The sequence below is a fragment of the Eulemur rufifrons genome, chromosome 18 (assembly GCF_041146395.1).
Source record: "Eulemur rufifrons isolate Redbay chromosome 18, OSU_ERuf_1, whole genome shotgun sequence".
Lineage (NCBI taxonomy): Eukaryota > Metazoa > Chordata > Mammalia > Primates > Lemuridae > Eulemur > Eulemur rufifrons.
Genome location: NC_091000.1, coordinates 11937290 through 11963927, shown reverse-complemented (window position 1 = coordinate 11963927; position 26638 = coordinate 11937290). Strand labels below are relative to the sequence as shown.

At 41.3% G+C, this 26638-nt stretch overlaps 1 protein-coding gene across 1 annotated transcript in view; it reads right to left on the bottom strand.

Annotated features, from left to right (window-relative positions):
• Positions 1–26638, bottom strand: part of WWC2 (WW and C2 domain containing 2) — a 171498-nt gene that overhangs the window by 7166 nt on the left and 137694 nt on the right. Inside the window, exons 17-22 of the mRNA XM_069492910.1 lie at positions 19206–19330; positions 17156–17354; positions 15656–15820; positions 13899–13991; positions 10392–10634; positions 1019–1146 (exon numbers count right to left, since the gene is read on the bottom strand). Coding sequence (XP_069349011.1) covers positions 1019–1146; positions 10392–10634; positions 13899–13991; positions 15656–15820; positions 17156–17354; positions 19206–19330 — 953 coding nt within the window. The remainder of the gene's footprint in view (positions 1–1018; positions 1147–10391; positions 10635–13898; positions 13992–15655; positions 15821–17155; positions 17355–19205; positions 19331–26638) is intronic.

Here is a 26638-nt window from a genome sequence, read left to right as displayed (position 1 = left end):
TCCCCACACCTGCCCCACTCTCAGCCTTCCCCACCCCGAGCAGAGCACCACAGGGCACACTCCCTGCCACCCCTCCCGCCTCTCGCAGGACCCCAACTGGCCACCCTCACCAGTTTCTTCCCGGTCAGCTCTCCACAACGCCTCTAGGATCTGCCTCAAGCATGACCCACCCCATCCTTTGCTTTCAGCTCGGAGACCCCTCCTGGCTCCCCCACCATCTGAAACCATGGGTGACAACCTTCCGCACGGCACCCAAAGCCTGGTATGGTCTGAGCCTGGCTCTCCCTGACAGGCTCTCGGCCGGCAGCTCACCACGCGCATGTAACCTGGCACTGACCACTAAGGCACTGCGCCTGTCAGTGTGTCCTCCTGCCTCGATGCCCTACTCAAAACTGCTGTCCCTGGGGCCTGAAGAACTCGCAGGCATCCTTCCACCATCGGTTCCAACATTGCCTCTCTTCCTATCTTCCCCTGCTAGCACCTGCAGCGCCAACGGCTGTCCCTGCGCACTCTCAGGTGCCTGCTCATAGCTCCAGATAGCGCTTTCCACGGGGCACCGCGACCGTGTGGACGCCCGCTCCGCGCCTGCAGAGCAGACCTACCGCAGAGCAGAAAGCACAGGATCTTCGTCTCCGAATGTTGGGGCCTAGCATGGTGCCAGGCTTACGGGGTGCCTGAGGAATGTCTGTGAAATGAGTGAACAACACCCAAAGATACGTGGCTTTTCTGGATTATTTTGTATCGTGTGGGAAGATTTCTCAATGAGATGCGCTAACTGCTACTAAGAGCTGGAGGCAGCCTGGGTTCTTGGGCAGCCAGGCTTTAGTCAGGCTTTAACTCGGCCAGTCGAGATTGTAACCTCAGGAAGAAGCAAACGGAAAATTACATATTTAAGCTGGAGATCACAGGATTTTTGTCTCATAGTCTAACATTAAATTTCACTGCATCGAGGTGAATTCCTACATAATGAGACAACATGAGGACAACCCGAAAGCTGCCCTGGGGCGGGGCTACGTACCTGAAGGACTGCACCTGCCGAGGCACCTTCCGGCTCTGCTCCCGAAGCCGACACACGTCCTTGGAGGCTTGCCGCATCAACTTCTCCGCACTCAGACCTTGCTTCTGCTCTTCTTTTGACTGTTCGGCCTGGCAGAGGGAATAAGTACACAGGAAACCCACAACACACTGATTAGAAATCACCGAAGACTTCCCAGAAGGCTTGCAAGGGCATGGACCGAAGTCGGGAGGCCGAGCCCGGCAGCCGACGGGGTGGTGCTTGTTTTCGCCCACCAGGGACAGCACCCACGCGCCCACCTCACGCTGAGTGGGAGCAGGCGCTGATTCCGGGGTGGGTTTATTTTAACGGTATTTTAGAAATCTTATATAGGCAATATGTGACAATCTTATCACATCTGGAAAACCTAAGAACCCTCAAAAAAGAAACTGAAAACTACTTGTAGCACTGTTTCCAAAAAATATCTATAGTTAACATTTTGGCAAATATACTTTTATCCTGTTATTCCTCTTTTTGACCCCTTTTTTTCTGTCTTAGCCATTTAAAAAAACATTTATTAGATAACAGAATTTACCTACCAAAAAATTGCACATATAAAACTTTTAGAAATTGAACACACCCCTGTAGCCAGCACCAGATGAAGGGAGAGAACACTCCCAGTTTCTAGGAGCCCCCTTAGCGCCCTTCTGGTCACTGCCCCCGAGGGTTGCCGGCATTCTACAGCACAGGCTACTTTCCCATCCTGTCCTTGCACAAATGGAATGGTACAGTATGTACCCTGCAGGCTCTGGCTTCCTTGGCTCGACATTATACTTATGAGAACACACACCATTACCCGTAGCCGTAGCTCATTTTCCTCACTGCTATACCATATTCCAACGTGTGACTTTACCATAATTTACCATCTGTGTTACTATGGATGGACATTTGGGTATTATGCATGAATACAGTTTAAAAATAAAAACGGACTAATAATACTATAGCATAAAAGTTGATTTTCATTCATTCATTCATTCATTCAATCAATCACATTCATTCATTCACCCAGTCAACAAATATTTTTTGATTACCTTCTAAGGAAAGGTGATATAAGTTAGTGGTAAAGAGCAAAAACTTGGGAGCCATATGGTCTGGGTTTAAATTCCATTTCTACAACTTCCCAGCCCTGCACATTTAGGCAAGTTGCTCGGCCTCCTGTGCCTTACTCTCTTTACTTGTAAACTTGGGGTAAGTACTTACTTCAAAGGGCTGCTGTGAGGTCTAAATGCGTTAATAAATGCAAAGCACTCAGAACAGTCCCAACACATCATTAAATACACTCTTCCAGTGCTAAGCTACTCCTGTTGCTATTTTTATTATACGCCAGGCACTGGCCTAGGAAGTAGGGATACAGTTGTGAACAAAGTAGATGAAGTCCAGTGGCAGAGAAAAACAATAGAAAAGATTAGAAATTTTTTTAATAATTATTAGAAATTAACAATATTGTAAGTATTTTCTCAGGTTAACAAATCTTCCTCATGGTATTTTTAAAAAATAGACTTTATTTTTTAAAGTTTAGGTTCACAGCAAACTGAGTGGAAAACAGAGAGTTCTCACATACACCCCGCCCCCACGCACGCACAGCCTCCCCCGCTGCCAACATCCCCCGCAGAGGGGCGCAATGGTCACAGATGATGATGAATACACCTGATGCGTCCTTATCACCAGAAGTCTGTATTTACATTAGGCTCCACTCTGGTGTTGTAATTCTGTGGGTTTGGGCAAACTTACAACGCCACGTGCCCACCACTGCAGTGTCACCCAGAAGAGCTCCACTGCCCAAAACCCCTCTGTGCTCCACCGACTCCTCCCTCTCTCCCCACCAGTCCCTGGCAACCACTGATCTTTTCACTGGCTCGACAGTTTTGCTTTTTCCAGAACATCATACAGTTGGAATCACACAGTACGTAGCCTCTTCAAATCGGCTTCTTTCACTTAGTAATATGCACTTCAGTTTCCTCCATGTTTTTCATGGTTTGATGGCTCATTTCTTTTCAGTGCTGGGGAATATTCCATTGTCTGGATATATCAGTTTATTTAACCATTCACCTCCTAAAGGACATTTTGATTGCTTCCAAGTTTCGGCAATTACGAATAAAGTTGCTGTAAACATCCCTGTACAGGCTTTTATGCAGACGTAAATTTTCAGCTAATTTAGTCTTATATGTTAAATCAAAAGGCTGGAGACTTATATAATATACTTCATGTGGGGGAGTGGTGTCATCTGAAATCAGTCTTACCAATACATACTTAAAAACCATAGTTAGCCTCATCAGACAGAAATAAAAATCTAATTTAATTTAGTTTATTGGTGCCTTGGGAGACAGTGGAGCCCTATAAATATATGAGTTGGCTTTTTGACATTTTTTTGAAAGCTACTTGAAGAGAGGAATTCTAAGCAAAATTTCTGGTGCAGACGCAGGATAACTTTCCTCTTCACTTCTCTCGACTCACCAGCGACGCTGGGCGGCTCGGCTGCTATGTGCTCAGCGGACATCCTGCTACTCAAACAGAAACCACAGCCACTTGCCTCTCTGCCAAGATGGACTGTGACTTGGTTGATTCAAACATGCCTCTCAGGCCTTTCTGGCACATTACTGAGCACCAGCCATTTTCACAGTGAGACCTGCGGACAGCACAGGAACTGCAGCGTCTTTTAGAGGAGCCCTCGCCCTGCCTTACTCTCCTTTGCGCTTTCATCCCCGGGAACGGCGCGCCCTCCTCAGTGTCCCCAGGGCCCTCCTCAGCGTCCCCAGGGCCTCCGCAAGGCAAGGCGGCCAACGTGTGTTGAGTCAATGAATGAGTGGGGCTGTGGGAAATCCAAGTTTTTAGATGACAATCTTTTTAAGACTAATGTTCGTCAACAACTCTCAAAGTTTAAAAGCACCCACGGTTTTTTTTCTAATGATTATTGAGCATCAACAAAATCTCTCCAGAAAGCTATAAAATAAAGATTGCTAGATTTAAATTCAGGTAAACATTTGAACTTCCATAATTTGAAAGGCATTTGAAAGACAAAATGATAGAATGGACAAAAACATTTGTAACTCAAAGAACAGACAGGTATAGAAAGAGGACTTTCAGGCTGAAAAAGACAATGCAACAGAAAACAGGGCATTGGGTATGAATAGGCAATTCACAGAATAAATGCAAATGGAGAATAAACAGGAAAGGCCTTCCTCTCACCAATAAGAAAATGATACCTTTCTTACCTACCAGTTGGTAGACATTTTAAAGGACTGCTAGTCCTAGGGAGAGGAAGGCCTATGTCCTAATGCATAACTTCCCAAGAGGAGAGGAAACTGTGTGCTGGACTCCTCAGGGGTGGTGTTCTAAGTCACATTTCTGGCCCTCATCGGGCAGGCATGATGAGAACTGGGGGAGGGGACACTACTAATTTGAGTCAGGGACTGGGGAGACTTAGCTCATCTGGGAGGACCCCTCCAGCACACAGCAGCCTCTCTCCCTGTGGCCTCCTCAGCGGTGTGCTACAGTAACAGAACATAAAACGTGGCACTACAGTGGAGGCCGCTGGTCATGGCAGCGGCAGACGGAGATGTAAAGGAAATGCTCGGGAAAACTGAGATATTGGTGTCTCTGCTGCTTTTTGCAAGTTGGCGCAAAGTCTGGGGTGGGAGAGGATAACTCAGGTCAGAGCTAAGCAGTCAGCACAAAGAAGTGGAAGAAAAAACAGCTTAGCTAAAGGTAGTAGCCTGCAGCCTGCAATCTAAGTTGATGGACAACCCCATAATTGGGATCCTTTCGTACCTGAAAAGCCAACTGCTTCTGTTGTAACTTAAGCAGTTATAAACTTTAGAAGGAGATAAGACTGGGCAGGCAGAAAAGGAATTAAGGATCTCATCTTCCCATATGTACCCACCAGACATCTTCAGGGCCAGGAAGTCAAATAAGGTCTTCAGGCTTAAAAGACATGACAAAGACAAGATCTTTGACTGTGGTTCATAGCCAGACTGATACCACCACAACTCTCCTCCTACGAATCTGTGCTTCACTAACACTACTGTGATGAGAAAGGTACAAAAATATGTATAGAAATGTGTATGTCCACATTATTTTTAACTGAAAATTTGGGAAACTGTCATTAGAATAATTCAATAATTATGATATATACAGGTGAATACCTTAAAAATAATTACATACAGCATTTACTAATATGGAAAGATGTTCCTCATATGTTACTAGAATTAAGTTGGGGAAAAAAGCAAATTTCAGAATATTATCTTTATAACCCTATTGTTGTATAACTTTTCCAAATAACATACACACACGCCATAAAAAACAGCTGAAAGGGCCTATACCAAACTGTCAACAATGGTTACCTCTGGGGAGTGGGATCCCACCGAGGGCTTCTAGTTTTTGCTTTTTCTAGTTCTGCATTATTTGATATAATAAGCATGTGTTAAACATTTTTTTTAATTTTAAAAATATTCTCAAAGCAAAACATACTAAACTCATTTCAAATTTGAAAATAAAAATGCTATGGCACTTTTAGGAAAGATGAGATTTTATAAAAATTATGTGTTCAGCAAGTGTATATAAAGGATCCAACATATTCACACCACTTTATAGACAACTCAATATCCTACAGTGGGGCATCCCTAGTACTTTGCTAATAATCTACTGGAATCACTTCTGATTCTTTTTCACTACAAGATACCTTTTCCAGATGTTTTTACCATCCCCCTCCCCTCCCTCTTTTGAAAGGTTTTGTCTATTAAGCAGCCTATGATCATCTATCTATCTATTTATTTTTAGAGAGATTCTGGCTCTGTTGCCCAGGCTGGAGTGCCGTGGCATGATCACAGCTCATTGTAGCCTTGAACTCCTCGGCTCAAGCGATCCTCCTGCCTCAGCCTCCCGAGTAGCTGGGACTACAGGCATGAGCCACCACACCTGGCTAATTTTTCTGTTTTGTAAAGACAAGGTCTCACTATGTTGTCCAGGCTAGTCTCAAACTCCTGGCCTCAAGCAATCCTTCCATCTTGGTCTCCCAAAGTGCTGGGATTACAGGCTTGAGCCATCATACCCAGCCCTAGCAACCTATATTTAAGTAACAGTTCTCTCGTGATTATTTTATAATTGATAATTTAGTTGTTAGTTGGAGCTTCTGAATTTATGTAATTCCAGTTCAAAGGGGACAAATGTAGTATTTTAGTTACCTTGTGAAGTCCTAGCAATAGTAAATGGATGATTTTTGACTAGGTCCTAGGTAAGGATCTAGTGACCTAGTACACACAGAGAAATGACTTCTACCATGCTGTGTTGTATCAAATCTCTAAATCAATAATCATACCATATCGCTGCTATTGAAATTCCTGGTAAATTACTGTAAGAAAAAAATCAATCTTAAAACTGCCAACTGATGTGAATAGGAGGTGGATTAGGAAAAGCCAGAGAAGGAATATACATGCTGGATTATATGTAGGTAAGAAAATCTAACTTTTCCTCCCTAGAAATGTATTTTTTATCAGATCTGAAATCCCACAGGCTCCTAGAATCCTGCTCTCAGTCTCGTCTCCTCCCATGTCAGTGACCGTGGGGGTCTCTCTCACCCCGGGCGGAGGACCGCTACCGCACGCCCTCTATGCAGCCTAATGGCGGCTAACATCTTTACCTATCGGCATTTCTGTGGTGACTACAAAATTACTTTGAAATTTGGCTGTGTTTTGTGCAAAATAAAACTGACCATGGAACATGTGAAGATATTCCCTTCCCTGCTGAGTAAGAACATATTTCATTGAAGACTGTGTTTGTCTCTGTGTTTATATATTTGTATCTTTATCTTTCTCCAAAAATGTATGTGATAAAATATATCATAGAATTTCTATTAGCTGTTAACAGTAACCGCTTCGTAGGCAGTTAAATCTCAATGCTGAATACTTCATTGTAATCATTAAGATTTATTTTGTTGAATGAAGTATACTAATAACTTTGACATAATTTTTTGGTAGATTCTATAATAACTTTTACAAGTGTTAACATCTGTATTATTTTAAGCTTTAAAAAAGTCTAGCACTACAGAACTTTGGCACTTTGACAGGGAAATAGTTGGAAGGAGAAAGAGAAATCTCTGCTTTGTAAACACGAGGTTCCTTTGAAAGAATGCTAGTCCTCTCTCGGCTGCCTCTTCCCCCTCACCCGATAAGTCATGATTAGATGCCTAGTTCATGAGGACAGGAGGCTCCTTCTCATGCGCCAGACTCCAGCAGGATGTGATTAATCTCTAGTTCACATGACGGGCACCAGCCTGCCAGAAAGGTCCAGTGTTTTACTTACAGTCTCGCTAAGGAGCCTAATGGAATAGAGACCACAGTCCGGTCTTAATTTACAGTCCTGAGCTTCCTGCTCTCTTCCTGAGGGGGTTGTACAATACATGAGGACACTAAATAAGATTCCGTTTTTATTCCCAGCTACAAAACAGACTTTCAGCCACAAAGGAGGGGGTTATGGAGTGTGACCCTGAGACCTGACAGCTCTCCCTGACAAGGGAGGTGACCCAGCGTCTGCTGCCGGCTTCAAGTCACTGCTTTTCCAGGAGCCCTATTTTTTATGGCAATCGGCAGGCTCTTTGCTCATCGTCAGGCACTTTATGATCATCGGGCTGGAAACCTCACCAATCTCCAACACCACAGGGACGCCTGTGGGAATGGAAGGGCGGTGTGTGACTGTGGGCGCTGGTGTGCCCACGCGTACGTCAACAAGTGGACGTGCAGAGGAGGAAGCAGGCGAGGTACGTCACCGGCTATTACAACTTCTATGGCCATAAGGAAAGGCACACAGCTGAATCGGTCTGTACTTTCACGGAGCTAGTTATTGCAACCTTCAGTGGTGGGAAAAGAAGTACATAACTCTAGCAGTCTATATATCCACAGAGCTGGTAAAAATAAAGATGAAAACCATCTGTGCTAAGAGGAATCAAGTCATTTTAAAAGCACTATAAATGTACCTTGTTTTGTGAGCTTTTCTTCACTGTTGCTTGATGTCAAACTGCCATTAGGCAAAAGGAAGCAAAGATGGGGGGCAGTGGGCTTGACACACTTCGGTTTGAATATCTGTCCCTCCAAAACTCATGCTGAGATTTAATTGGCATTGTAACAGCTTTGAGAGGTGATTAGGCCATGAGGGCTCCACCCTCATGGGTGGGCTGGTAACTTAATAAAAGGGCTTTTGGAAGTGGGTTCTCTTTTGCCCTTCTGCCCTATGCTATGGGATGACACAGCAAGAAGGCCCTTGCCAGATGCTGGCTCCTTGACTTCCCAGCCTCCTGAACTGTAAGAAATAAACTTCTGTCCTTTATGAATAACTAGTCTGTGGTATTTTGTTATAGCAGCACAAAATGGACTAATAATACAGCAGTTTCCTGTAGTGTGATCTAAAATCTGCTCTATATAACCTGCATATGACTGCACTGTGGATGGCCTGATGTGGAAAAGTCTCCAGGAATCACATTTCACCTTAGACTTCAGAATTATCAAAATACTGCATGTAACCTAAAGGTTTGGTTGTTTTTAGGCAGTGTGGACTTCAACTTCCATGGAAATCTCTAAATCCTCACTTATATTGAAAGCATATTAGCTTTGATCTCAAATCACAGAATTTTGCAACTAGAAAGGATCTTGTTGGCCATCTAAATTCAATCTTCTCAATTTATAAATAAGTACATGAAATCCTATTAGAGCATGGAAAACACATAAGCCACAGGTATGCATACTTTTATAAGGCTGATTTGTTTTTGTTGACTCTTTTGTCTGATGAGGAAAAGGACGGAGCTGTGAAGGAAAGGAATGGGGAAGGGCAGCGAGAAAGCAAAGCCAGCAACAGCGACCGAGGAGGTCTGACCGCGTTGCCAGAGGCACGCATGGTCTCGGGCCTTGCTGGTATAGTCTCTTTTCATTTAGACCCTAAACAGGGACCTCCGGTGTATACCAGTGACTCTTTCACTGGGTGTCATCAGGCTAGCTAGAGAGTCTGGGCCCTGGATTGTGTATAAAAATAGAGCATTCTAGATGTAAGCCTCAACTGCTCTGACAAAGGAGTTTTATACTCAACTGTTAACAGCATCCCCACATACGATTCACACAGTAACGATCTAGAAAAACAACAGCAAGGGTATGGAGAAAGCTGAGTGCAAATTATTAAGACAACTATCTTAGATTTTCATAGCTTCTAATTATTTAGATATATCTTCATGTTTCATTAAGCTGGAATTTTCTTGATGAGAACTGGAAAACATATATTCTCGCTCCGAATCAAGTACCTCTAACACATCAGCTCAAATGCTCTCGACCTTTTCCGCTGCCCTGAGGTCATCAGCTCTCTGTGGGATCTGGTGGACTTCATGAAGGTGCAACCAGTGTCTCCCCTTATGTCCCTTCTCTGGCCTCTGCCATTCACTTTCCTGTTGAAGCCAAAGTGTGCCATGAAATTGTCTGGCACTCACATATGCACATGGTAGAACCATCCTTCCTTCCCTCTGACGGAAGACTATGAGAGGTGGTTTGGAGGCTTCTGGGGGCTGAACCCACGGGAGCAAGCAGGCAGCACGCCAGTGGCCACCTCCCTCCTCGCCTCTTCTCTGCTCCCAGGGGCTGTGCCTTCTTAGTGAAGTGGTGCAACATTAGAATTTATTTGAGGCTCTGCCACAATCACAAGAGAAAGTTTCCTGAGCTCTTCTTCTCCCTCATTGTCTTGGTGTGCAAACTAATTTTGAAACCAACTAAGTACTGGTTCATCAGATAATACAGACCAGAAATCCTCTATTAAGATATAACTAAATTTCTAAGTCACCAATGCAGCTTATATAAGGATGATTATAATCATTATTAAAAGCTTAGTATGAGGCCAGAATCATTCAATAGGTATCATTTAGTGACTAAACAACTGTAAATTAATACAAGAATAAAGCAGTATTTTACAAAGAGAATTCTAAAGTATCACTCTTTTTAAAAATTTTCCAAAGCTGGAACAAGACCTGTTTATATTTTGTGTTGGCAACACAAAGGAGATCTTGGCCTTCTCAAATCTTTGCATTCTTGATCCAAACTGGAAAGGCCCATGATCTTCAAAGTATTCCTGAGCACTTCTGAGCTCAAGTGACCAGTTTTTATGCTACCTAAGTGAGCACTGCCACATGGGTGACAACTATTTTAGCAATATTCTTGTTATTTAAAAAAAGGTGTGTAATAGTGGGGAAAAGAAGTGTTCCAAGTTCTAGGAAAATAGAGGAGTAAGTTGGGTACCTTCTACATAGCAGGCTTTAAAAAGGACGCACACTCTGTAAGCCCCTCAGAGATGATGGAGACACTGAGATCTTTACCTGCTTCTCAGCTTGTTTCAGGAGCTTCTGGAACCGCTCGTCCTCCAGCACACCTGGTGGAAGGTCAGTCTCTCCCTGAGCTTTCAGTTCCTCCAGCTTTTGCCGCAAGCCCCTCAGGGCCTGCAGCTCATCATTGAGGCGACTCTGCCTGGTCAGAGATGCCTGAAGATCCAGTTCTAAGTCTAGAGATGTACGCACTGGGCATTCTTGTGCTGTTCTTCTAAGGACTGGTTGGCAAACAGTCTGGATAGTTAGAAACAAAACAACGACAACACACTTTTAATGTGAGTAGCGATTATTCTCTCCCTCCTTCCCAGCACCGGATGGGATTGTACTTCCTTGCTGCCTGGAAGTGAGGGCATAAGTGGCCAAGTGACTTGCTTTGGTGCAAGAAATGTGAATGGGAGGGATGTACATCACTTCTGGGCAGAAGGCTGTCAGAGCCAGTGTAAGAGGTGCACATTTCTGTCCCCTGCTAGAGGGACAGCAAAGATCCACAGAGGGAGGCTCCAGCAGCTTGGGTCCTGAGTGAGAGCAACATGGAGCCTGGCACCCAGTCAACCTGCAAGGAACAAGTGGCCAAGCAAGAAGTAAACCTTTATTGTGTTAAAGCAGAGATTTTTTAAGTTATTACAACACTATATAGCCTAGCTTAGCCTGACCAATTTACTGCGTGAAGCTTGCCCTATGTGGAAAATAAATACATTACAAGACATTTCCATTTCCTCCGTTTCAGGGCATAAAACTCTATCCCCACAGCTTGCCACATTTGCAACCATTTCCATGAGTGTTGGCCAGAATGCAGCTGGTCACTGCGGCTGAGATTCTGACCCCCTGCCCCAATCGGTACGCTTACATTCCAGCTCCTTCCTTGATTTCCCATTGTGTGCTATCTGCTCTCACCACTGAATCATCACTGCTCTTCTCGGGGCCATCTTATCCATTTATCAAGCAATAATTATTGAACATGTATGAACAGTGTCTGCTGGGGTTTGTAGGCAAAACATTGGGAAGAGAAGACACAATCTCCAGCCTTGAGGACTTCAACTGCAGAATGACATGAGCTGTAAGCAACAGCAAACTGAATTAGCACATAAGTGTACAGGAAGGTTAGGAGATCACTCAGGGCTCGGGCACGCTCACTTGTGGAAGAGAATTTAAATTAGCCTGGGTAAGACTGCATTAGCAGAAGGGAACAAGGAGGTATTTTTTGCCTAGACTGTTGGCAGTGGGAATGTAAGCTAAGTGGTTACCAATAAGAAATTTTACTACTTGATACAAGAGAGGAGAGACTCAAACTTGACAAGTACTCTGGTTTGAAGATCTGGGTAAACAGTAATGCGTATGACAGACGGAAGGAAGGGGGCTCATCTGTCCCTCTTCTGATTTCAGATCTCTAGCTCAAGTTGGAATCACTCTATCGCCTCCTCCTATTCCAGCACCTACTGCATGCTCACTGGAAGTTTGGGTGCTAGGCTTCTGTAATGTTCTTATCAGGTTCCCTTTACTCAACTGCTGGCCTCTCTACAAATGCATTACACAGTAAGAATCATCTAGACACACGTTCTCTTTGACTGCATTACTCGTTTCTCAGAATCAGAAATCTGTCCTGGTTGTCATGCATGTGCAGGACGACTCTATGTGCAGTGTTCTGCTGGTAAGTGGTTAACAACTGGCTCTCTAGGGGGAAAAGAGAAGCACTGATTTGTAGGGTTTGCCATTTTCACTGGTGTAAATACTCCCCTCATAATATTTTTCAAGCTATCACTGTGATGTCACCGAAGTGGGAAGAGACATGCACAATTGACGCTTATGAGCCAGTATGAGGAGGGCCCAGCACATCACTGCCAATGGGCACCCCTTTCCCTCCTCACTCACGTGCCTGGCACTGTGCTTTTCCAGTAGGCAAACCTCTTGCTGATCTTGGCACATGCTTTTGTTCTCTTATATCCCTATGTCTTTTTTATGCTGTAATTCCTAAATCAGAGCACCATTTCCCATTCATCCCTGTCAAAACATATGTCTACTTTAAAAATCATTTAAAACCATCTCCTACACATGCTTCAGGACTAAACTTTGTCTGGTTTCAGTTGTTCTGATAACTGAGTTTATCAGTAACTCAACTGTTTTTCACCTCCACTCAATTCATAACACTTCTGGTTCTCTGAAGAGAGCAACCATCCTCTGAAGGTATGTGCTGCTTGAGAAGGCAGGAGACTTAGGAAGCAGTTGAGAAGAATTTCCATTCAAGATGATGGAAATTTAGGTGCTTGGCAACCTCAAAGATCTACACCTCAGAATTTCCTGAAAATACTGAATGCTAAATAAATGCCAGCACATCTGCCTTTAAACAAAAAGGAATATGCTTTTATTTCTTTCAAGTAACTGGGAATTTAACCCAGGGGAGCCAAATCTTGCCGAACCAGGCACCTAGTGCTCTGCACATGGCGGCACAAGACCAGAGTGGCCCTGGGGACGGCCATGCTTCTGACCTGCCTTCCCAGTCTTTGTGCCTCATCTTCCTGTCCACAGTGCCAAAGCTCTGGCCAAACTACACACACCTCATCCTTGTGTGTTTCCCTGCACCCGTGTCACTTTCTGCCACCTACTCACAGCACCTAGTATCTATCACCCCCACTCCGTGACAAGCTACCATTTTCTTTTGCAATTTTATGTATCAATGCACAGACCTCCCCATGGAGCTTCCTTGACTCTCCAAGAGGAGCTCATTACCTCTCCTGCCTGGCACAGTTTTAACGATCCTGCACGTGAGTCCCTCCTCTAGGCTGTGGACACCCGAGGGCGGTGACCTCACCACTGACAGGGCTCTGCACGTGCAAGGCTCTGTCCTTAGCAAACCACACATCTTAGCCAAAATGATCACAGTAAACAAATAACTTTCCTTTATTCCTTTCCAGTATTTCAGCTGTTGGTAAGTAAATAGCAATTTTTCAATGACTTGAACAGGCCAACCTTTTAATTTATTTAAATATTCTCTGAGACTTGCCCTTAAAGCTCATCCAGAGACCTATGACCTCTAGGAAGATGCCACATTAATTCTGACCTTCTAAAAATACCTGCTTAAGCAAGTTAGAAAAGCTGTGTGTTCTTTACCAGGATGTGTGCTCCTTCAGGAAAGGTACCAGGTTTTACACACTTCCCACAATTGCTCAGGAGCCGTTCACAGTGTGGGGCCATATGAGCCATCTTTAGAAATGTGTCCGACCCTGTCTGACACACTTGTGGGCTGAGCAGGCCCCTGCTGCGGACACTGCAAACTAAATTTCCAGCCTTAACTATCACGGGGTCCAGGCCAGTGATGAACGAACGCCCTCATCCTCTCTCTACCCGCATAGCTGCCGTGACATCTGCATCTCTGCAATCCCGGTGGCTTCACTCGGCAGCCCGAGAGCGCACAGCACTGACAGTAACAGTGCTGGGAAACGGTTCACAACTCACAATTCTGCATGGCCCAGGACAGGGGGATGGGGCTGAGGGAATACATACCCTTTTGACTCTCAAACTGCGCCGTTCAGTGGAGTTTCTCACAAACAGTGACTTTTTAGCCAGGGTTGAACTGTCACTGTCACTCCGATTTAACTGGCAACAAACATAAAAGAAAAATCACTGCGTAAGAACAGAAGGCAAGTAGAAGTTTGGAACTGAGAAGTTTACCAAATGAAGCAGGTAGTGATAATACAAGTTTATTTCTTTAAAGAAAATCCTCCCAAAGAAGGGTTTTTCCCCCTGTTCTATGCTTTTCTTAAATAACTTCATTTTCTTAAACAATTGTCTTTTGATAGCAGTTATCGAAAAGTCATATGCTAAGATATTTCCACATTTTTTGAAATAAAAGTATCCTTTCTACTTTTAGTTAATATGTGACATTCATTTCTTTAAAGAAAGCTTTGCATGCAGCACAGAGGTCGAGGTCAGAGTTAAGTCACAGTCTGTGCCATTGGGAAGGCCCTGCACCCGGACAGTCATGCTTGCACTCCTGCTTGCTTCAGGCCTCGCTGAAATGCCACCTCATCAACGAAGCCTGCCCACACCCTAGCTATCACTCCCGAGCCCCTTAACCTGCTCAACTGTTTTCCATAGCATCGAGCCCCATCCAGGATACCTCACAGCTTGGTTATTACCTACTGCGTATGGTCTGGCTAACTCACGGGAAGGTCAGCTCTGCCAGGGCAGGGCTCTGGGCCTCTTGTCTCCAGATGAAGTCCAAGTATCTAAGAAAGTGCTTAACAGTGGGTGCTTAATAAAAGTATTTGTTGGGCCAGGCGCAGTGGCTCACGCCTGTAATCCTAGCACACTGGGAGGCCGAGGTGGGAGGATCGCTCGAGGTCAGATGTTCGAGACCAGCCTGAGCAAGAGCGAGACTACATCTCTACTAAAAATAGAAAGAAATTAGCCGGACAACTAAAAATCTATATAGAAAAAACTAGCTGGGCATGGTGGCGCATGCCTGTAGTCCCAGCTACTCGGGAGGCTGAGGCAGGAGGATCGCTTGAGCCCAGGAGTTAGAGGTTGCTGTGAGCTAGGCTGACGCCACGGCACTCACTCTAGCCCGGGCAACAGAGTGAGACTCTGTCTCAAAAAAAAAAAGTATTTGTTGAACTGAATGAATAAATTGAGAATTTTAAAAGTATTTCTAACCCACTTTATAATATTAACTCTATTTTACTAAATAAATCATAAATACTTCCAGAATTAGAATTTGGTAAATTGATGCAAATCCCACAATTTCCTTCACAGAACTATGAATCTGATTCAGTGTCGAGAAGCATTATTAAGAGATGATTTCTGCTCTAAAACCCAATTCACAATTTCTAGTTTAGCGGTTTCCACAGTGTATTGGTTATCACGTTTGCCTCACACAATTTCTAGTTCAGAAAGACTAACATGGTGTGGAGCATGTATGATACAGAGCAGAAATATACATATATCTCAAAAGTCACTTCGTATTTCTAAATACAGACTGAAGTCCAAATACGTGTACTTAGCAGCCAGATCCTTTAACTTCACTTACTTGCCAAATAAGTCACATTAGAATCAATGAGATACTAAATTTAGGGGGAAACAACTAGGAAGGACCATAGGAACATAATCTATGCATATTTGATAGCATATGCAGCCATCAGCCTTTGCAGTCAGCGTGGAAGACTCCCGGTGCACGGTCTCTTGTCCTTAGCGGGCCGCTGGCCAGCAGAGGGGAGAAGCTGCAGGCCGGCGCCTCGCTGTGAGCACCGCGGTCACCTTACCCTGCAGATGTACTGGTTCCGCTCTCCCGGGGAGAAGGTCTGTGAGCGCACGATCACGCTGCTCCTCACAAAGGGGTGCTGTCGGGAGCTTAGGCTGCTGCGGTCTTTGGGGCGAACTGCCATGTTGTCGTTAACTGCTTCATCAGTATTTGTCTCTTTATCAACCTACAAGAGAAGGCAGTGATTCGTTAGGAGCTGGCAGATGTGTATACGTTTATGCTCTTTTTTTCTAAGAAAGAAATATCTAATGTCACAATAGAGACTCATCTAACAATAGGGCCAGTCCTGAGAGAAAGGCTTCGCATTCCAGAGCACAGCACTTCTAAAGGGCAAGTGGGGGGGGGGCGGGTAATGGTTTTCTACTGAGTTCTCAGGACGTTACCATAGTGGGTAGGATGACAACCACCCAATAGGGCTACCCATAAATAGAGGGACCACCTCCAACAGGTTAAACACAAAAATGAAGGTTTAGATTTAAAGAGGTTCTATAAGGAATCCTATTTGGGAATATATCATCATTAAACTTTATTCAGCATTCTGATTAATTTTTTTCCAGAATAAATGATAAAAAATAATCAAATATAAGAGAATGAAAATATACCGCAAAGTTGTAGATTTAAATAAAATATGCAATTATACACATACGAATATAACAACTGTTATAAAGCTGAATTTGGACTTTTGCTGGATCTTTGGAAATAAAATTTAAGTAAAATAAATAAGTAAAAAATAAAATTTAAGTAAAACTAGAAAGTTCTCAAAATACAAACTTGGTAGACAAAGGCAGATGTCTATTTTTGATCTTACAGGTATCACTTGATTCCAAATCTGGCTCTTGATGAAAATTTGCACCTTTGTAAAAGGAAGTCCTCAGTCAGGGTATAATACTATTTTCTCAGGAATAAAGAATTAGAATTTTCTAAACTCTGTTACCAACATCCCAAGTGTGCTAATCCTCCAAGCTTGAAAATCATCTTCCCTATTTGGGGATGGCAGTCTCAACACATCTCTCACTCAACTAGCAAAACTACCTGTTTAATAACTTGGTCAGCACCTGTGCCTAAACCAAGTCATCAGCCGCCTTCCAGAGATTTCAGTCAGAACACCAGCTAACCAAAATGAACTTCAAATGTTTACTTCATGTTTAAAATGGAAATAAACTTATAACATATATGAATTAAGCAGTCATCCTGCTGTTATCCAAAAAATTCAGAAAATATGTTTAAAAAATATTCACAGAATATTTATAGAGATTTAAAGTAGCTGGTACTATTTCTATTCCTATATCAAAAATAAGTGGAGATTTAATATTTTGGGGCCCATATAAAAATTTTAAAGCATTTACAATGCATCTTAGAGCCTCTTCCCACAAATGCCTTTCACAACCAGCTTTTGGCACAAAATCCTAACGTGGATGGACGTGAAGAGACAGGCAAGCATCTCCCTAGTCTATGTGTGCCTATAGGAGTCTGTTCTGGGAGGGCACAGAGGGATACTCACCAAGGCTGATATTCCAGTGGCCGGCTGACTCCTGAGGTCTTTGGCACAGTCCTCTTCTTTCCTGCTCCTGTCTTCATTCATCTCAGGCACCCTGGCACATGAACTTAAGTCTTCTGTACAGCTACTGCCCTCCGGCAATTTTACTTCAGCATCTTTTCCAGCCACAATTTCATCAGAGGCCTCTCTCAGCATTGTTAACCTATGGTGAAACAACATAAAACAGAAACAAAACACACTTTTGGTCAAGCGGGCATGGTCATGAACAGTGCAACCTGGGCATGTCAACCCACTGGCTGGGAAATAAACAACAGATTCACACAGAATCATCCAAGCCATTTCTTGTACTTTTAACTAAATGTCCCATAAAAAATAAAATTCTCACTTTACTCTCTAGCAACCTGCAGCAAAATCACCACAATGTGGTACTAAAAAGTTAAACTCATGAAATTTGAACTAATTTCTAGATGTTAAAATAGAAACATTCTGAAAATCATATATAAAAGTTTAATCTCAGCATTTAAAAATACTGACCCCCACTATAAAATAATTTGGTATTAGTTGTTAATTTATTATAAAATTAATCATATAACAGAATGGAGTAACTCTAAGCCAAGAGTTAAAAAAGACATAAAGAGGTAAAATACCTATTACTGACTGTGCTCACAGTCTAGCAGGGAGTATCCTGTGTTAAGGGAGTTTTACTACCAGCCCAGTAGAAGACTCTTAATGCCACGTGATCTCATCATTAACAAAAGCCATGGCATGACCATGGGTGACATTACAAATGGTGCTTCAGAATATAAATATAGTTTATAGAGAATGTATAATGCAACAGTACTAGGATAGTTTAAAATGCCTCATGCTTTGTTGAGTTTCATGTTTTCAGAATGGAAACAGTTTTTCCACTTATAACTAAATGTACTAAATGTCTAGCTTTGATGGAGATTGGTAACATACTGACAAATTGGCACCAGCTAGGTAAGAAATGTCTAGCCATGAAATGAACACAAGAGGAATTGGCGATGACTACTATGAATTATAAATTCCTTTATTTACACACTAAGTGTATTTTACATATATGAGAAAAGCTTTGTATTTAAAGATACCATAATGAACCTTACAATTACTGTCATATTTATTTGTTTTGCAGTGCTCTGATTTTTATTCACTATGAAGAGCTCTTGAAAAGCACAAAATATATCTGTACCTTACACCACTGTAGTAGCTTTTCCTTCTAAACGCCTATGACTGTGTTACTTGTAATACTCTTTGTCACTCCGAGTTTCTAAATAGTTTTCTATGTATATATACATACACACAAATGCATGCTATTTATGTATATACATGTACATGTTCACAGTAGTTCAGGCAAACATAATAGTATAAGCAACTATATATAAAAAATTAATCTAAATGATTTTATGCATATACTTAAAAAATGAAGTGTTCACTAAAATTTGTTCTTAGAGAAAACAGCACGAACCAGGAAAGATAGCTCTTTATATATACATGAGTCTGGACAAAACCTATGATAACCTCCCCTACACCCCCCCTTTTAAAGGATGAGATATAGATACAGAGAAGAAGACAGAAAAAGAAGGTGAAAGTGGTAACAAACAGAAATGACTACTCAGAGGCTGTTTGCTAAAGGCTCTATTTGTCTTACCAGAGACTAAATGGTACTTCTGGGTAGTTTTTTTTTTTAAAAAGAGAGTCACTCTTTATCTATGACTCTACAGTAGCTACCTTATCTTTCAAAATTGATAGTTTAGAACTTCTTTTAAAAGCTCAGAAAACAGTGTTTAACAATTGAAATGAGAACAGAGAATCTGGCTAATGTGTTAACTTTGCCCACAATCTTGCTGTTCCGTCCTTCGACTCTCTGATGACCAAGGACAGACTTTCCCTGGCCACAGCTCCTTGAAGCCACATTGCCTTCCATGATTCTAGCATAAAATATGAACCTCCAAACGCTTCACTGGAAGCTTCTTATGAGAAACTAAACACATGCTCTTTGAGTGCCCAAAGCGAAAGGTAATAACTGCTTTACCAATCTCCATCTGGACCCCTTTGCTCTTCTTCTTGCCCTGGTTCATCCTCCTCTTCTTGTGCTAATTTTTGTTTCACAGCCAACAACTCAGCTGATGTTCTTGCAAGTAAGGCTGACACTGCATCCTAGAGAATGTAAAACATATGGCAGTTAACATCAGATACTTGGAAAAATGATTTAAAAACTCATCAGATGGGGACTTATATTTCCATCTATGAAGAAGAAGCTTGTAATGGACCCAACTCTCCAGCTGAGAACAAATATGAATGCTGAATAAAATTTAAAAAAAAATAAAAAATGAAAACTCTCAGATGTTTTCAAGCAATCCAGAGCAACAAAGGCAATTAGGACTAGAGGGCCAAGATCCCAGGGAGAAGAGAAATACAATGAGGGGAAGTCACTGACATTCTTATTCCTTGGGGCGTTTGTCAACTCTAGTAGTGAGGCATGCAGACCAACAGACTGCAGCTGCCTAGAACTGAGGCTGCCTAGAACTGAGGCAGTGTCCGGACGATGGGAAGACTACAGCTGAGTTCAGGACTACCAAGGTGCTCAGTCCACAAGAGCCCAGAGACAACGAACTGTACAGTGGGCCCAACACTGCATGACATTCATGTCAGGGCATTTGCTGTTCCTGAGCTGCCGATGTGCACAGAGAAGCTGAGTAACAAAGCAAAAACCCAGCTGCTAGGAGGCAAAAATGATATAGCAGATAGTTCAGGTGTCTCATATGGTTATAAGGAGAGAAAAATTGGAATTCAGGTCCCCCAAGTGATTCAGGCAATCTTCCCATATTATAATTTGCCTTCCAGAAGAATAGGAAATCCCCTCTCAATGAAGGTGTTAGCCAGATACATTTATACATAATATCTAGCATTCCATCAGGACATAATGACAGAAAGCCAATAGAAACAACAGGCAAAAGAGAGAGACTCACAGGTGATCCGTACGCTACAGGTACTTAAGAGAAGAAATTTAAATTTTTATAATTAATATGTCCAAAAAACAAATGAAACAATGAAGAATTTCACTAGCATAAACACAAAGAAAACCACATTAGCATATCAGAGTGAAAACGATAAAAATCAAAGAAAAAAGAGAAAAATCTTTTTTTTTTTTTTTTTTTTTAAGACAAAGTCTCACTCTGTCACGCTAGGCTGGAGTGTAGTAGCATCATCATAGCTCACTGTAACCTCAAACTCCTGGGCTCACACGATCTACTCCTGCCTTAGCCTGCCCAGTAGCTGGGACTACAGGCATATGCAATTATGTTGGGCTAATTTTTAAAATTTTTTTTGGTAGAGATAGGGTCTTGGTCTTGCCCAGACTGGTCCTGAACTCCTGACCTCTAGAGATCCTCCTGCCTTGGCTTCCCAGGGTGCTAGGATTACAGGCACGAGCCACTGTGTCCAGCCAAAAAGAGGAAATCTTACAAACAGTAAAAGTGTCAACAGTTAGGCTGCCCTTCCATAGTTTGACAGAATCAATGGAAACCAGATGACAATAAAATGATATCTTTAATGTGTTCAAAGAAATAATGACCCACCTAGAATTCTGAATATGCAGCAAAAAACTGTCCTTCACACATGAAGTTGAAATAGACACCAACAGACCTATACTAAAAGAAATACTAACGGGAATTCTTCAAGCAGAGGGAAAATGACTCAAATGGAAACACAATAACGCAGAAGGGAATAAAATACACCAGAAAGGGTAAAGATGTAGGGAAATCTCAATGAACACTGATTGCTAATAAAATAATATTAATAATGTCTTGTGAGATTCTTATGTGGTTAAAATATATGACAATAACAGGACAGAAGGAAGAAAGGAAATAAATGGAGTTAAAGTCTTTTAAGATCTTTGTACTGTTTGGGAAAAAGTAAAAGGATTAATTTAAGGTAGTTTTTGGTAAGTTAAGGATTCATGCTACAATCTCCAGGGAAACAGCAAAAAATAAAAGACTATTACTAATGATCTAGTAAAGGGGAAAATGAAATTTAAAAAAATACTTGATTAATCCAAAACAAGGAAAAAAGGAATAAAGGTGGGACTAAAAGAAAACAAACAATAAGATTATAGGTTCAAACCCAAATATATCAATAATAGCATTAAATGTAAATGAACTAGATACTTCAATTAAAGATGAAGCTTTTAAGACTGTCTAATAAACCAAAACCAAATATATACTGCTTATAAGTAGAATACTTATATAAGAACTCAAGGTTTAAAATAAAAGGATGGAAAAAGATAAACCATGCAAACACTAAACAAAATAGGCTAATATAGCTTTACTAATACCAGACAAATTAGAATTCTTAAACAAGAGGTATTTAGGGACATCTCATAATGACAAAAGGTTCAGTTGAACAGAAAGATACAAACAATGCTAAATTTATATTCACCTAATCACACAGGCTCAAAAAGCAATACTTTGAATTTGTCAACAAACATTTCCCACAACAAAAAGTCCAGGCCCAGATAGCTTCTACAAAACAAAGATAGATTCTACAAAACATTTAAAGAAGAATTAATACCAATTCTTCTTAAACTCTTCCAAAAGGTAGAAGAGGGAACACTTCCTAACTCATTCCATGACTCCTGAAATACACTGATATCAAAACCAGAGAAAGACATCACCAAAAAAACTATGAATATAGGCACAAAAATCCTCAACAAAATATTTAATATTATCAAACCGAATCTAGTAACATAAAAATGATCTACACCACGACCAAGTGAGATCTATCTTAGGAATGCAAGCTTGGTTTAACAGATGAAGATCAATAAGCCACATCAACTGAATAAAGGACAAAAACCACATGATACAGAAAAAGCATTTTACAAATTCAACAGCCTTTAATGATAAGAACACTCAACAAACTAGGAAAAGAAGTCTTTTTCAACCTGAGAGAGGGCAGCTACAAAAAACTCACAGCAAAATTCATACTTAATGGTGAAAAACCGAAAGCTTCCCCCCTAAAATCAGGAACAAGACAAAGATGTCTGCTCTTACCACTTACATCAGTATTGTATTAGAAGTTCTAGCAAGGGCAAATAGGCAAGAAAAAGAAATAAAAGGCACGTGATTGGAAAGAAAGAAGTAAAATTATCTCTATTTGCAGAAGATATGATTTTTTTTCTTTTTTCTTTTTTTTGAGACAGAGCCTTGCTCTGTTGCCCTGGGTAGAGTGGTGTCATTGTAGCTCACTGCAACCTCAAATTCCTGGGCTCAAGCCATCTTGTTGCCTCAACCTTCTGAGTAGCTGGGACTACAGGCGCACACCACACTGCTTGGCTAATTTTTCTATTTTTAGTAGCAATGGGGTCTTGCTCTTGTTTAGGCTGGTCTCGAACTCCTGAGCTCAAGTGATGCTCCTGCATTAGCCTCCCAGAGTGCTAGGATTACAGGTGTGAGCCACCATTCCCAGCTGATCTTATATACTAAAAAAATCCTAAAGAATCCACTAAAAATCTATTAGAATTAATAAACGAGTTCAGTAAGCTTACAGGATACAAAATAAATAGGCAAAAATCAATTGTGTAATAAATGATTTAAAAATGCAATTAAGAAAAGAGTTCCGCAGAAGCTGGGGAGAATGGGGAGGGTGGTGATGATGGGGAAAAGGTTGGTCAATGAACAAAATTATAGTGAGACAGGAGGAGTAAGTGCTGGTGTTCTATTATACACTACAGTAGGGTGATTATGGTTAACACTGCATTGTATACTTCAAAATAGCTACAAGGAATAGCTACAAAATAGCTACAAGAAACATTTTGAATGTTCTTACCACAAAGAAATAATAAAAGTTTGAGGTGATGGATTTGCTAATTTACCCTGATTTGATCATTACACAATGTATACGTGGATTGAAACATCACATTTATTGTACAATTATTGTGTTGTTTAAAAATATGTATAATTAAAATAAAACTTAAAAAAAATTCCATTTATAGTAACATCAAAAAGAAAACTTAGAAATATATTTAACAAAAGAAGTGTAAATTTAGACTCTAAAAACTAAAAAACATTGTTGAAAGAAATTAAGGAAGACCTAAATAAATAGAAATACATTCTGTATTCACGGATCAGAAGACTTAAAACCATTAAGATGAAAAGAACTCCCAAATTGACCTACAGATCCAGTGTTATCCCTATCAAAAGCCTAGCTGGAGTTTTTTTTAAAACATAAATTGATAAACTGATATTAAAACTCATATGGAAATGCAATGGACCCTGAACAGCCGAAACAATCCTGAAAAAGAAAAAGTTGGAGGACTTACGCTGATTTCAACGTGACTGCAAAGCTAAGTGATGAAGGCTGTGTGGTACTGGGTTAAGTACAGACATATAGATTAATGGAACAGAACTGAGAGTCCAGAAATATAAACTCTCACCCTCGATTTTTGACAAGGGTGTCAAGATATTCAATGCGGAAAGCATATTTTTTGCAATAAATGGTGCTGGGACATTTGCATATCCACCTATAAAAGAATGAAACTGGATCCCTCCTCATATCACACATAAACACCTCAAGTGATCAGACACCTAAATGTAGGTCTTAGAAGACACAAGAGTAAATCTTTTTTTTTTTTTTTTGAGACAGAGTCTCACTCTGTTGCCCAGGCTAGAGTGAGCGCCGTGGCGTCAGCCTAGCTCACAGCAACCTCAAACTCCTGAGCTCAAGCGATCCTCCTGTCTCAGCCTCCCGAGTAGCTGGGACTACAGGCATGCGCCACCATGCCCGGCTAATTTTTTCTATATATATTTTTAGCTGTCCATATAATTTCTTTCTATTTTTAGTAGAGGTGGGGTCTCGCTCTTGCTCAGGCTGGTCTCGAACTCCTGAGCTCAAACGATCCGCCCACCTCGGCCTCCCAGAGTGCTAGGATTACAGGCGTGAGCCACCGCGCCCGGCCAAGAGTAAATCTTTATGATGTTAGTTTACGCAAAGCCTTCTTAGATATGACATCAACAGCACAGCAATTTAAAAAAAAAAGAACAAATTAGACTTTTATCCAAATTAAAAACTTTTCTGCTGCAAACAAAACCATCAAGTGAAAAGACAACCCGCAGAATGAGAGAAAGTATCTGCCATCATTTATCTGATGAGGGATTTGTATCAAGACTACATAAGGAACTCTTATAATTCAGTAATAAAAAGATAAATAACCCATTTTAAAAATAGACAAAGAATATGAAAGGACATTTCTCAAAAAAATACACACTAATGGCCAATAAGCCCATGAAAAGATGCTCAATATCATTAGTCATTAGGGAAATGTGAAATCAAAACCACAATGAAATAGCACTTCACACCCACTAGGATAGCAAGAATCAAAAAGATAGGTAACAACATGTGGCAAGGGTGTGGAGAAACTGGGACTCCCGTACATTACTGGTGGGAATGTAAAATGGTCAGGTCACTTTGAAAAGCAATTTGGCAGCTCCTCAAAATGTTAAACATAGAGTTACTATACAACCCAGCAATTCCACTCATGGGTATATACCAACAGAACTGAAAATATATTTCCACAAAAACACCTGTATACAAATGTTCATAGCAACATTTTTTGTAACAGTAAAACTGTGGAAATAACTCAAATGTATATCCATCAGGTGATGAATAAACAAAATATGATATATCAGCAAGAGAATATTATTTGGGAATAAAAAGGAATGAAATACTAACCCTGCTAAACCATGGGATGTACCTTGAAAATATTATGCTAAATGAAAGAAGTTAGTCACAAAAGAACAAATATTGTATTATTCCACTTATGTGAAATGTCCAAAACAAGAAAATTTATAGACAGAGAGATTAGTGTTTGCCTTGGGGGAAGGTGGTTAGGGAGAACTGGAAGTGACTGCTCACAGGTGGGCTTCTTTTTGGGATGATGGCAATGTTCTATTATTAGATTGTAGTGATGGTTGGACAACTCTGTGAACATATAACAAAACCATTGAGTTGGGTGCTTTAAATGGGTAAACTGTACACTTTAAATGGGTGAATTGGGCTGGGCGTGGTGGCTCACGCCTGTAACCCTAAGAACTCTGGGAGGCTGAGGTAGGTGGATCGTTTGAGCTCAGGAGTTCGAGATCAGCCTGAGCAAGAGCGAGACCCTGTCTCTACTAAAAAATAGAAAGAAATTAGCTGGACAACTAAAAATCTATATAGAAAAAATTAGCCGGGCATGGTGGCACATGCCTGTAGTCCCAGCTACTCGGGAGGCTGAGGCAGGAGGATTGCTTGAGCCCAGGAGTTTGAGGTTGCTGTGAGCTAGGCTGACGCCACGGCACTCTAGCCCCAGCAACAGAACGAGACTCTGTCTCAAAAATAAATAAATAAATAAACAAATGGGTGAATTGTATGGTGTATGAATTATATTGTATTAAAGCTATTTTTAAAAACTTACATATAAATATGACCATTATAAAAGCATTCTTAAAGATAGAAATCATATTTCACCATCTTGCGTGCCTTACCCAGGGTCTACCACAGCCTAGGTAATCTAAGCTGTACCATCATGCTGGTTCCCCATTCACCACCTACCACAATGTCCACCATAGTTTCTCACACATAGTAGATGATCAATAAAGCACTGTTGCTTAATTATCTGACTTTTGCTTAGTAAATGCTTTCCTCTAGATAATCTAATATAAACTTGAAGTCAATAACAATATCCACAAATGTCAAATCAATGATGAACGGCCTCACAAAATTCCCCTTTGTAAATTTTTGGAAGTACTGTATTGAAGTATGACTGTTGGTTACAAGAAACATTTTCGGCCGGGCGCGGTGGCTCACGCCTGTAATCCTCGCACTCTGGGAGGCCGAGGTGGGCGGATCGTTTGAGCTCAGGAGTTCGAGACCAGCCTGAGCAAGAGCGAGACCCCATCTCTACTAAAAAAAAAAAAAAAAATAGAAAGAAATTATATGGACAGCTAAAAATATATATAGAAAAAAATTAGCCGGGCATGGTGGTGCATGCCTGTAGTCCCAGTGACTCGGGAGGCTGAGACAGGAGGATCCCTTGAGCTCAGGAGTTTGAGGTTGCTGTGAGCTAGGCTGACGCCACGGCACTCACTCTAGCCTGGGCAACAGAGAGAGACTCTGTCTCAAAAAAAAAAAAAAAGGAAACATTTTCATAGAAAACACTTATGGCCATTAATATTACAAATGAAAAACTAACACAATGTTTAGGCTTAATAATTTCAAGTTTTCAGAAAGTGCCAAACACATAACCTGACAGTGGTATCAAACAATGTGATTACAATGTACGAAAATATAAAGTTAAATCAAATGGTTTTCTGTGATCACTTAAAACAATGAAGTCTCCAATATCAGTTTATTTTTACAGGGAAGTGTGAGCAGAAAAGAATGATTTTTTTATAAACCATACTTGAAACGAAGTTGGAAATTATCTTTCCT